At 43.6% G+C, this 12,514-nt stretch overlaps 1 protein-coding gene across 1 annotated transcript in view; it reads left to right on the top strand.

Moving 5' to 3' along the window:
* The window catches only part of ARPP21 (cAMP regulated phosphoprotein 21), a 112,023-nt gene that overhangs the window by 53,900 nt on the left and 45,609 nt on the right, over window positions 1-12,514 (top strand). The window contains exons 17-18 of the mRNA XM_068557500.1: window positions 885-1,145; window positions 4,605-4,731. Of these exons, the coding sequence (XP_068413601.1) occupies window positions 885-1,145; window positions 4,605-4,731 (388 nt within the window). The remainder of the gene's footprint in view (window positions 1-884; window positions 1,146-4,604; window positions 4,732-12,514) is intronic.

Genomic DNA, 12,514 nt, shown 5'->3' with positions numbered 1-12,514 from the left:
GTTTTACTACTTTCTTGTGCAGGGCAGGCTGACGCTGGGTGGGTGCCCTGGGCTGACTGTAAGGGGGGAGGTGGTGTGTGAATGTCTCATTCTCCAAAATAATGCTTTCCCTTCTGTCATCTGTCCCATGTTTAGTGCCTCTGCAGTGGTACCCTTTTAAGAGTTTGCGAGCTAAGCGGGAATTGAATGTCCTCAGAGTTACATGTCAGGAACAGAGAGACACATGAACTTGGTGTGAGGTTTGGGAAGTATCTTAAAAGTCAATATCCAGATGGTAACCGACATCACCCTGTGCTCCTGATACAGGTGTTCTCCTAGAATCCCAATCCTCCAGTGGCCTCTCATTTCTCCTCAGTGTACTAGGTCCTTTTGGGCAACAAGAGTGAGCATTGTCCCTGAACATCAGGCCAGGCCAGTGACTAAATACTCCTTAACATGCAAATGAAACCCCACTGATGACACCAGTTCTGGCTCGATTTTTGTGGCAGCCATGGGCAACACAAGTCCTTCTGCGTCCTCCAGAAGGCAGAGCCTGTGGTTACTGCTGGTAGACCAGATGACCCTCCAGGACAGAGCCCCAAATCCTTCTTGTCTCAGTGCCATCCTGAGGATCCCAAGCCCTCAGTGAAAAAAATAATAATTTGTTTCCACTGAGAGAGGGAGATACGGGTCAAACTGTTTGCCATCTCTAATCCTCAAGATGATTAAAATCTGTCTTCTCTTGTTATGTTCTCTTGGTGTTCTGGACAGAGAATTCCTTTCGTTTATTTTTTCCAAATTGTTCTACCTCCGTCTCCCAAAAGGACAAGCCTGTGTCCTGTGTCTGCCACTCCCATTCCTCAGCCACTCTTGCTGACGCCCTGGTTTCTCTCCATGGCTTGCAGAGAGAGGATGTGACCACGCAGTTTGGCCAGATGAACCTGAGCCGGCAGTCCTCGGGGGAGACTCCCGAGCCCCCAGCCGGCCCTGTCTACACACCGTCCCTCCTGCCGCAGCCCACCCAGCAGCCAAGCTACATCATCGCCTCCACAGGCCAGCAGCTCCCAACGGGAGGCTTCTCAGGCTCTGGCCCTCCCCTCTCCCAGCAAGTCCTCCAGCCGCCTCCCTCGCCCCAGGGATTTGTGCAGCAGCCTCCACCCACACAGGTAAGTGTGCTTTTTCTCACACCTGTGACCCAGCGCTGGTTGCTGGTGCATCTTGACCTCTGTTTCCATGTAGCACATCACCGGCTCAACTCATCTCGCTCTTCTGGTCCATACTGATATTCCCAGCCTACAGGACCCAGCCTGTTGCATTCATCAGTTGTGTGAAGTCCTGGGGGCTCAGAAAGTGAGTTTAATGACGCAGACCCATGTCCCTGGTACCAGGGGAAGTGGCCCATTTTCCAGGCTGCTGGTGCAGAGGCCATGGGAGAGCATTGCCCTCCAGCAGGATGTCAGCTCGCTGGGGTGATTGCCCAGGGAGGGAAAGCCTCGGGGAAGGAAGGGGAAGGCCAGCTCCTGGGGGACTTTCATCTCTCTTGCTGCTGCTCTGGAAACGTGTTGTTTCCTTTCTTATCCATTCATAAGCATTTTCTGGAGCTTTTCTGGGGCTCCTCTCTGAATTGAAAGGAGGAAGCTAAGCCCCATCCACTGTCCTCTCCACTCCCCTGGGGAGCGGGGCTCCTGCACACGCTCACAGGTAGCCATTAATCATATTTAATTGACTTGAGCATGTAAGACACCACAGATCACTGATTTTTACTGTCTTCTCAAAGACTGATGATGTGTTACTCTTCACCACCAAACATCTCTGGGGCTCTCCTGGGTATCCCTTGCAGAATATTGCAAGTGATTACTGTCAAGATGTAAAATGCACAGAAGCGTTTTCTGGTCCATTTTCAAGGCATGCATATCCCAAGCAAATTCCATCCTAATTATGAAATATTGCATTGGATGAGCTGCTTAAAGTACAGTGTCACCTTCGTATCATTTGTGGTGTGGCACTGCCTTAACATCTTAAATAAATTATTTTCTTTTCCAGCCATGCAAAATCCTCCACCATGAAATGATTTTCACCCAGTTGTTCATTTTATTTTGAGTGATAATTAATAGTCCATCTTTAGTTGCCCTCTCTGTAATGTAGTAGCGTTGCTGGTAGGGTTTAAGGAGATGTTAAAAATAATTTTAAGTTACAGGAGAAAGGACCTCATTGATATATTAATTATTTTACTAATAAATTAAATATTTAATTATCAGGGAAAAATAGTTTTAACTCTTTTAGCCTAAATAGCATCTAAGTGTCACCCTTTTCTGATGTCAAAGAGAAGAGTTGCCAGAATATTTAATTGAAGACTTTTTTAAAAAAATGCCCTTCCTTGATTGAAGGAATTTCAATAATTAGTGCACTACAAGAGCAAAGACAACTCAGAGCTTTGGTGTGTCTGCAACAGAGATGCTTTCATTCCCTCTCCAACAGATTTAAAAATAGAAAGAGGGAGGGAAGGAAAAAAAAGGAAAACAGATGCTCATGAACAGTCTGGACATCTGTGAACTTCTTTGTAAAAGAACCACAGATAAAGGTATACGATATAACCCACAGTGATTGTCAATTTAGTAAACATTTTAAAACTCAGTTACTCAATTATGTATAGTGTTGAAAAGAACACTTGAGATACAGTCCATGGGCATATATGGAAATAACGTTATGTTTATGCAGAAAATGACCTATTTAATAACCTTAAAGGTCAGTTTTGTCTGATTTGGGTGAATGCTTTCTGAACGCCCACTGGAAGGGTGAAGCAAAAATGCATGGACAGGGCTTCCCTGGTGGCGCAGTGGTTAGGAATCCGCCTGCCAATGCAGGGGACACGGGTTCGAGCCCTGGTCCGGGAAGATCCCACATGCCGCGGAGCAACTGGGCCCGTGAACCACAACTACTGAGCCTGCGCGTCTGGAGCCTGTTCTCCGCAACAGGAGAGGCCGCAATAGTGAGAGGCCCGCGCACCGCGATGAAGAGTGGCCCCCACTTGCCGCAACTGGAGAAAGCCCTCGCACAGAAACGAAGACCCAACACAGCCATAAATAAATAAATAAATAAAATTTAAAAAAAAAAAAAATTTCTAAAAAAAAAAAAAAAATGCATGGACAAGGCAAAGAGGGAAAATAAAACAGCCATAAAATTCACAGTTCTCAAACAGGTGGCTCCTAATGTTATTCTAAGCAGATAATCCTTGCAGGCTGTGTACTGGCACGCCTCTGCTTACACTTTAAAGAAGCTGATAGAGGAAAAGGCAGAGGCCTGTAAATGAAAAAGTAATCGATTAATAAGAAAACAGGGCTTCCCTGGTGGTGCAGTGGTTAAGAATCCACCTGCCAATGCAGGGGACACGGGTTCGAGCCCTGGTCTGGGAAGATCCCACATACTGCAGAGCAACTAAGCCTGTGTGCCACAGCTACTGAGCCTGCGCTCTAGAGCCTGTGAGCCACAACTACTGAAGCCCGCACGCCCAGAGCCCATGCTCAACAAGAGAAGCCACCGCAATGAGAAGCCCACGCACCACAAGGAAGAGTAGCCCCCGCTCGCCGCAACTAGAGAAAGCCCACGTGCAGCAACGAAGACGTATCGCAGCCAAAAATAAATAAATAAATAAATTTCTAAAAAATAAGATAACAGCCTTAATATAAATGACCCGAGGCAGGCAAGGAAGTCTTTCCAGGTCAGGAGACATTTGATTCGAATCTTATTGGAAGTAATTAGAGTATTTTTGGTCATTCTTAGTGATTAGGAAGTGACGAAGGTGACATGAACAATATTTTTAACATATGTCCCTTTTAAAACTGAACATCCATTTTTTGGGATACCAGCTATGTGCCGGTCACTCTGAAAAGTGCTTTGCTGGGCCTCCCCATATTTCATAATTTCATCCTCTGATTCTTTTAGGCTGGAGATCAGCAGATTTCATGACCTACCTGTGTTTCCATTAGCAAAACAGTTCAAGTTAATGATCATATTTAAAACTACTGTAAAAATGTGTTGTTGTTGTAGGTGACTGTTTCATTCACTCTTGTTTCATTTAAAAAGCACAAAATTCAGCACTTTAAGACAGTCACCATTGTATTGCTCACAGCCAGGTCGGCAATTTGAGCAGGACTTGGCAGCGATGGCTCGCCTCTGCACCACGTGTGGCTTGACTGGGCCTGGAAGATCCCAGGTGGCCTGACTTACACGCTGCAGTGTTGGGGTCTTGGCTGGGCTGCCTCTGTTCTCCACATGGCCTCTTTCTCCAGCTGGGTAGCCTGGACTTCTCCTGGTGGCTGGGTTCTCTCCTGAAAGAGTGGAAGCTGCAAGTCTTCTTAAGGATCAGGCTTCCAAGTCTCAGAAGTCATCATTTCTGTCTCATGGCATTGGTCAAAGCAAGACAGAGCCAGCTCAGATTCATGGCTTCGGGAGTAGATTTCACCTTTTCATGGGAGGAGTAATGCACACTCACACACGTAGGCATGGTGGCCGTCTTTGCAATCTACTGTACTCACATTATGTCATAAGATGACAATAGTTTACGTTTCAAAATGTTACTCCATTTACAGCTCTCATTTCCTGCCATTGTTCCCTTTCTTCCACAGATGCCTGTATATTATTATCCATCTGGTCAGTACCCTACCTCAACCACGCAGCAGTACCGGCCCATGGCCTCTGTTCAGTTCAGTGCTCCGAGGGGCCAGCAGATGCCACAGACAGCACAGCAAGCAGGTACTTGGAATCCGTTTCCCATTTTCTCCTCCAACCCAGTTATTTTGCACATAAATCTCTCAGCTGTCCTCTTTGGATGAGTATCCAAGCTTGGCAATTTAAATCAGCTCATTTCCCTTCCCCAGAGAAGATAAAGGAGCATTTGATTAACTCCGTGTGGAAAAGTGACAGGTCCAAGGAGGAGAAGCTCATGTCACGCCAGCATCCCTAGCTTCTCCAGCATCCCTAGCATGCATGCGAAACGCGGTCTCTGTAAGTGACTTGAGGATCCTCTTAGTTTCTCTGAAAGCAGAGAGCCAGCTACATCCCTATCTTCCTGGTTCATGCTTCTTTCCCCCTTTTCAACCTAAAGAGACTTTTCCCCTGCTCCTAAGGCTAGGGCACCAAACTAGGTTGTTTCTGTAGCATCCTAGAAAGCAGCGTTTTGAGAAGAAGGCCACTGACACTGCAGCCTGTGTCCCAAAGGAACTCAGACCCTGACTTATGGTCTGGAGGGCCACACGCCTCCTGCGGCAGCCGCTGTGCAGTGGGAAGGGGGGCCGAGGCACTGTCCGAGAGTGAGTAGCAGGTCTCACAGTGAACCGGTCTCTTTCCCTACTGTGTCACACTCCTGATGGGATGCCGCGACCCCGACGGCAGCAGGAAGCCGGCAGGCCTCAGTGACCTGTGCTAGGGAGACATTTGTGTCCTTTCCGCTGCCCACACGGCAGAGAAAACCGCTGATGGTCCTGCTGAAGACCGCCTGGCTGGGGCACCCTGCCTTCCGTGAGTAGGGCAGCATGTTAGAGCCCACACTCCCATCTGCCACCCGATTTCTGCGCTGGATGTATGTATGTGCATCTGTAATGTGTACGATATGCCTGTGTGATATCTACAGGAAATGGACAGTTTTTATACGCTATGACAAAAAGCACCATCCTTGCCAAGGATGAATACCAATCCCCACTAGAATACTCATGCTGACGCTGCTGGCATTTTGTCACCTTGGAGGGGTCATTTAATTCCTCCGTGTTGGGGGTAGCTGTATATTCTTTAGTTCATTTCATGGCTTAAAGTCTGTGGGAGAAGAAGGAGACACATATAGCAGCCAACCAGACTATGTCTTATTTTCAGCACTGTATCAGTTTGGGGAAGAATATATTTTGACCTCTGAATTGGCTTTACACTTTTACAGTAATGAGAGCACTAAAGGATTTCTAATTATTCGCTACTTTAAGACAAGCATTTGGCCATATTTTCTCTGACTGTTGGAAAATGGTATTATCTCTATCATTCTGGTGGTAACTGTGCTATCAATTTAGATACAGACTCTAGTAACGTGTTGTTTGCGTTCTTGAACCGTCTTTTTTTTCTTTTTCCTGCTCATGTTATCAAAGAGTTAATTTATAATCTTCTAGCTATTGGTCCAGAGGCTATAGCAAAGTTTTCCTTTTGGTTGCCACTGCCTTTAGAAGAAGAAAGATGCCAACATCTAATTATAATGATTTTTTTTTTTTAATTTAGTTTAGTGCCACTGTTTGAGAGTTTTCTGAAGGATATTTCAGTCTTGTGTTAGGGTATAGTTCACATACAGGAATGCAGGTCCAGACGTGCAGGATCCCACTATCCTGTGAACTCTGGGTCTGTGTGAGGTGCTGAGAAAGTTGGATGAATATGTTAACTGGGCAACAGAATAAGATTTAGAACAAGCCTCAGGCTCCCCACTGACTCTTCCCCGCTACCTTCACTGATGCATGTCAACCCAAGGGAGAATCCACGTGACCTTTTCTTACTCTTTTTAAAACACTGTAGGGGAATTTGGGGATGCAGAAACCACCCTTCCCATCTTGGGGAGACCTAACTAGTGGCTTTTGTGACAACCCAGTGGCTTTGACTTGTCCCATGCCCCACATCACCAGGGAACTGCCACCCCAAGGCAAGTTAATGACACGTAATTAGAAGAAAGCATTCTAAGTCAGTATCTTGCTCAAAATAGCAGCCGGTGCTTCAGGTGTCAAGGAAGTGAGTGGCAGCTAATGTGCCTGTGAGGGTGGGGAGCTGAGAAATGCAAAATGATACATGCACAGTATCTTCCCTGAGAGTGATGACATCAGTATACACATGTAGACCCTTGTGCTCCTAGTGTGGTGGCCACCACAGCTGACATCAGGCCTAAAATCCCCCTGTGGTTTCCACCTCTGCTGAATTTACTGAGTGTTTGGGAAGGCAGATCGTGTCCCCAGATCTCACTGAGAATCACCTCTGCCAATAAAATCCAAGGAACACAGCTTGGCGATGGCTCTGTGACGGTGGAAGGGGGCTCTGGGCCCTACAGCTGGGAAGCTTTTCGCTGAGCTTAGTGACACCATCAGCAACTTCCCAAAGGGACATACATAGAGGAGTTATTTGGGGGAACAGCTCCATGTCCGTGGACTGTCTCATAGAGGAAAGAGCCCCTTAAGCCTGTGTATTAACCAGTTTACCATAATGACATAAACATACTTACTAGTTTTGCCTTTATTTCCTAGCATGGATGATCCTATAGAACTTAACATGCTGTAACTAAACCAGCATGTTACAGAGGTAGATAACATTTAATTAATTATTCAAGTACAGAGGGTGGCTTAATAGAATACATTGAGAGCCTGGACTTTTGTCTCCCGACTCACGTGGGCTTCCATGTTATTTTGCAGAGCTGGTCAGTAACAAACGGCAGAGCGCAGCTGAGACATTTGTGCACAGATCACACATTGGGAAGGAAAAAAACAGCATTCCTTTTACATGATGTCTCCAACTCCAAATTCCCTTTTCAGTTTGACTCAAAAGTGTGCTCTCTCTCTCTCTCTCTCTCTCTCTCTCTCTACATATATATGTATATAGCTTCATTCTTCGTTCTCCAAGATCTTGGACGTGTCCTAAAAACAACAAAAATGAACTTGTAAAGTCCCATATACTTTCCTAAATGGGCATTTGGGAATGAATAAATCCTAATTTTGGTATTAGAATAATACTGGTTTCATAAAATCAATTAGGAAATGTTTCCTCCTCTTTTATTTTTTGGGTGAAATTGTGTAAAATTCGTGCTAAATCTTCTTTAAATGTTTGGTAGAATTCTCCAGTGAAACTGTCTGGGCCTGGGGATTTGCAGAAGCAGAAATTTTTTTTTTTTTTTTTACTTTTTATTTGAAGATAATGTGTGCAGCTTTTTAAATATGAATTCATTATGGTTATAAGACTATTCAGATTATCCATTTCATCTTTGCTGAGTTTTGGTAGTTTGTGGTCATTGAGGAATTGGCCCACTTCTTCTAAGTTGTTGAGTTTATGAGTATAAAGTTGTCAGTAGTATTCCTCTATTATCCTTTTAATAGCTACAGGATATGTTGTGATATCCTGTTCTATCTTGATACTGGTAATTTTAAATTTTCTTTTGTTTTCATAAATCTTGCTAGATTTATCAATTTTTATTGATCTTTTCAAAGAACTACCTCTTTGTTTCGCTGATTTTCTCTATTGTTTTATTGTTTCAATTTTATTGATTTCTCCTCTTTATTATTTTCTCCCTTCTGCTCATTTTAGTTTTATTTTGCTCTACTTTTTGTAGTTTTTTGAGGTAGGAAGTTAGATTATTGATTTAAGACCTTTTCTCTTTTCTAATGTAAGAATTTAGTGCTTTAAGTTTCCTTCTCAGCCCTGGTTTCGCTGTGTCCCACATATTTTTATATGCCATATTTTGATTCATTTGTATATATTTTTTTCTTTTATTTGAGATTTTTCTCTTTGACCTGTGGATTTTTTAGAGGTATGTTGTTTAATGTGCAAGTGTTTGGAGATTTTCCTGTTGTATTTCTGTTATTGATTCTAGGCTGATTCCATTATTGTCAGAAAACATACTCTGTATGATTTCAGTTCTTATAAAATTGTTGCAGTTGGTTTTATGGCCCAGGATATGGTCTATCTTGGTGAATGTTCCTTTGAGCACTTGAAAAAAATGGGTATTCCGCTCTTGTTAGGTGGAATGTTCTATACATGTCAATCAAATCCTGTTAGTTTATTTTGCTGTTAAGATCATCTGTAATTTTGCTGATTTCCTGTTTACTCGTTCTGGCAGTTGCTGAGAGGTGGATATTCAGGACTCAAACTATAAGACTTCCTAAAGTCCTGAAATGAATCTCAAGACAAAGGTTGCCCCCGTATCCCTGAAGTCCAAAGATGTAGGGGAGACTGTAGCTATTTGGAGCATGTTGGTTCCTTTCCCAAATAAACAAGAAATGCTTCATTCCCTAAAAGAAGCTAGAAACGTTCCATAGAAGCAGTCTGGAAGGTAAAAGCCCTCTGACCAGTGAAGTTTGGGCAAGGTCTTCCTATAAGCTGCTGTCCACGTCTCTCACATGCCAGGCTTTCAGCCCTGTTGCTTAATGGCAGTAATACTACTTTAGGTTTGGGTAGAAAAATCATGTAGGTGACTGTTTACAACAGACAGTCCAACAGTTCTGCTTTCCTAATAGAGCAGATGTTTCTGTATCCTTGAATATAATGAAAATAGAACAACAGGAAGAGAACATGGATGGCTTCAGAGCAGAGCAGGAAGGGGGAAAAACATGAAACTTGCGTGAGCCTTAGATTAGAGTATAACTGCAGTAGATCATTTGATGTGGATTCTGAAAACTGTGGGGATGCCTCTCACCTCTGCTTTTCTAAAATCCCATTCCTCTCCCACCTTCCCCCACTCCCAACCATCTGCCGAATGATTCATTTTTGGTAAAAACCAATTTCACAGAGCGTTTTCCATGACAATGTTTTACTTTTCAAATCATAGTTTAAAAGGAAGCCATGAAAAGGAAATCTTAAAAATGCATCGTATTGCAAAACTCCATGCAGCTTTTGTGGGGTTCTGCACACCTATTTACTTCTGCTCTGCTCAGTTCTCTGGATTGGGTCCATGAGGCTCCAACCTGCCTGGTGATGGTAGAGTTGGAATCTCTTGCAGGAGGCAGTGGTGGAGGTCTTCAGAAGTTTTTGAGCTTTACTCACTCTTTTCACTTGTATTTAAGATAAACCTCACTTGGACTTTCTCTTACGCTCTGCTCATCAGCCATCATGATATTTAAATAGTGGAAATAGAAATGGAAGGTAAACACTCAGTTTTGCTACATGAGGAAAGTGAGGAAGGTCAGCCTCCTACCCGATGTGGAGTCTTTCTTGTCAGAGCCAGAAAGGGGGCTTCTGCTACTTCAGTCTTTACAGATTTAGTAACAGATGCAGCTCTCAGACACTCAGCAGGGTTATTCAGGCTGACTGAGTCTGACTTGTGAGATTTTGCCCTTGACTATATGAACTCAGAACCAACTAGCACGTGCAGGTGGTAAGGAGGGCACATGAACAGGAGTAAAAATAACATCCAGATAACTCGGAGAAGTGGTATCACCCCTCCCCATTCATAGGAGAAAAACTGGAGCTTCCCCACCTCTTAGGGCATCATCTCTCCCTCCCCTGATAGAGAAGCTGGAAATAAACCTTGCAGCAGGCCTCCTAGTGTCCAGTTAATCCGAGTGAAGAATGATGGATACAGATAAAGAAGGTTACAATTTATTTAAAATATATGTAAATAAAAGGCATACAAGAAGAATGGTGAGGGAAGAGGAAACCAGGTGAGGGAGTAGAGATCCTGTTTGTTTTATTTTGCTAACTGATGACAGGATAACAGTAGAATCCAGGAATCTGTTGGGGACACTCTGACCTTGGGGGTATAGATTTCATTGATCTAAACCTCTATTCTGTCTAGGAAGAAAACCATTTATATGTAGAAAGTTCTTCAGTGAAGAAGGTAGAGTTCAAGGGGGTCAGCCTGTCAGAAATACAAATGATATAATAGGCCATTAGATTTTTCTGTTCTTCTCCAGAACAAAAATCCAAAATATCTTCTACTCTTTAGGTAGAGCAGTTCAACTCCCTGTAGCTCCTTCCACCCACAAATCAGCTCTAGGTCTCTGAAGATCCCTTAACTAGATTTTGTAAATGCAATGTCTGCCCCCACATCTGTTGTGGATATTTGGGGGAGGGTGACTGTAGCCAGTGTGCCTCAAACTTTCAGGTGTACACGTAGCACCTGGGATCCTGTTCACGTGTGTATTTTGATGCAGTAGTTCTGGGTGACTCCTGAGATTCTGCATTTCAAGCACACTCCCAGGTGATGCTGATATCACTGCTGTACTATCTTGAGAGCAATGTAGTAGATGGTACATTTTTAACCACGGCTATCTTGTAGACCAGCTACTGACAAGAGAAAGGGCCTACCGAGATTCACTCTTTGATTCAACATTATTTATATCTCAGACATAAATCTAATCCTTCATGGTCAGCATATATGATCTTATGAATTATAGCTAGTGAGTATTTAGAATAAACAGGTTAAAGCTTACAAATGCAAATCTTGAGATAGAAAATAAATAGAGCATGATTCTACTACATAGCAGGTACTCATAGGTGCTGAAAGAATGAATGATATGTGTGCCTATTTTATGTTCACGTGTACAGGGAGCGTGTGCTTGTGAGTGAGAGAGCGGAGAATGTGGGAACATTTAAAACGTTAAATGAAAACCTGTCAGCCCTCGAATTTAAATATCAAAAAGAGCAAATTAATTAAATGTTATGAAATCAAGTAAAAGACAGCCTAACCAACCAATCCATGTTAACAAACGAATATACACGTTTTTTTCAAAGTTCAGACACCCAAGGACTATGTCACAGATCCACATACAGGGATATAGTATGTTTGGATTTTCATATGCTTAGCAATTTGGGAATTTCTATACATTTAAAGTAATGAGGGGCTTCCCTGGTGGTGCAGTGGTTAAGAATCTGCCTGCCAATGCAGGGGACGCAGGTTCGAGCCCTGGTCCGGGAAGATCCCACATGCCACGGAGCGACTAAGCCCGTGTGCCACAACTACTGAGCCTGCGCTCTAGAGCCTCGAGCCACAACTACTGAGCCTGTGTGCCACAACTACTGAAGCCCGCACACCTAGAGCCCGTGCTCTGCAACAAGAGAAGCCACCGCAATGAGAAGTGCGCACACTGCAACGAAGAGTAGCACCCGCTCACTGCAACTAGAGGAAGACCCAACGCAGCCAAAAAAATGAATAAAAAGTAATGATACTCCCATCAAAACTAATTTTAAGTGACTAGTTTTTTTGTTTGGTTGGTTGGTTTTTTTTTTTTTTTTGGCTGCGTTGGGTCTTTGTTGCTACGCAGGGGCTTTCTCTAGTTGCGGTGAGCGGGGGCTACTCTTCGTTGCGGTGCGTGGGCTTCTCATTGCTGTGGCTTCTCTTGTTGCGGAGCTCGGGCCCTAGCTTTCCTTTAATCATTTTAGTTGCCTTCTGAATGCACAACGATGAAATGGATTGGGTGGCATTCCTGGCAGGAAGATAGAATTATCTGTGACCCGTGTACGTTTGAAAATAGACAAAAGCCTCTGTTCCTGATAGGAAAAGCAACGTCTTAGCTTTTTATTTCTTTTAGGAGTAATATTTTTTGTTGCAATAGAATATTGTTCATATTAACAGCTCCTAGTGAGAAAGAGGATTGCTGCCTCTTTACTGTTGCTCTGAAACACATTTGGGATGGGGCAGAATGTACCTTAATGGAGTCTATAAATTTATCTAATCAGTGCAGTTGAGTAAACTTGACAGTGAATTCTGTATTTTTAGCCTGACTTATTAAGCAGTCATTGTCAATGCAATTGAGAGGGATTTTATCTTCAAAAACCTTTTCTCTGTCTTTGTTCGTAGGATGATATTCTTCAC

This window comes from Eschrichtius robustus, chromosome 12 (assembly GCF_028021215.1).
Source record: "Eschrichtius robustus isolate mEscRob2 chromosome 12, mEscRob2.pri, whole genome shotgun sequence".
Lineage (NCBI taxonomy): Eukaryota > Metazoa > Chordata > Mammalia > Artiodactyla > Eschrichtiidae > Eschrichtius > Eschrichtius robustus.
The sequence above is the reverse complement of the archived record's forward strand: the minus strand, read 5'-3'. Positions and strand labels throughout refer to the sequence as shown.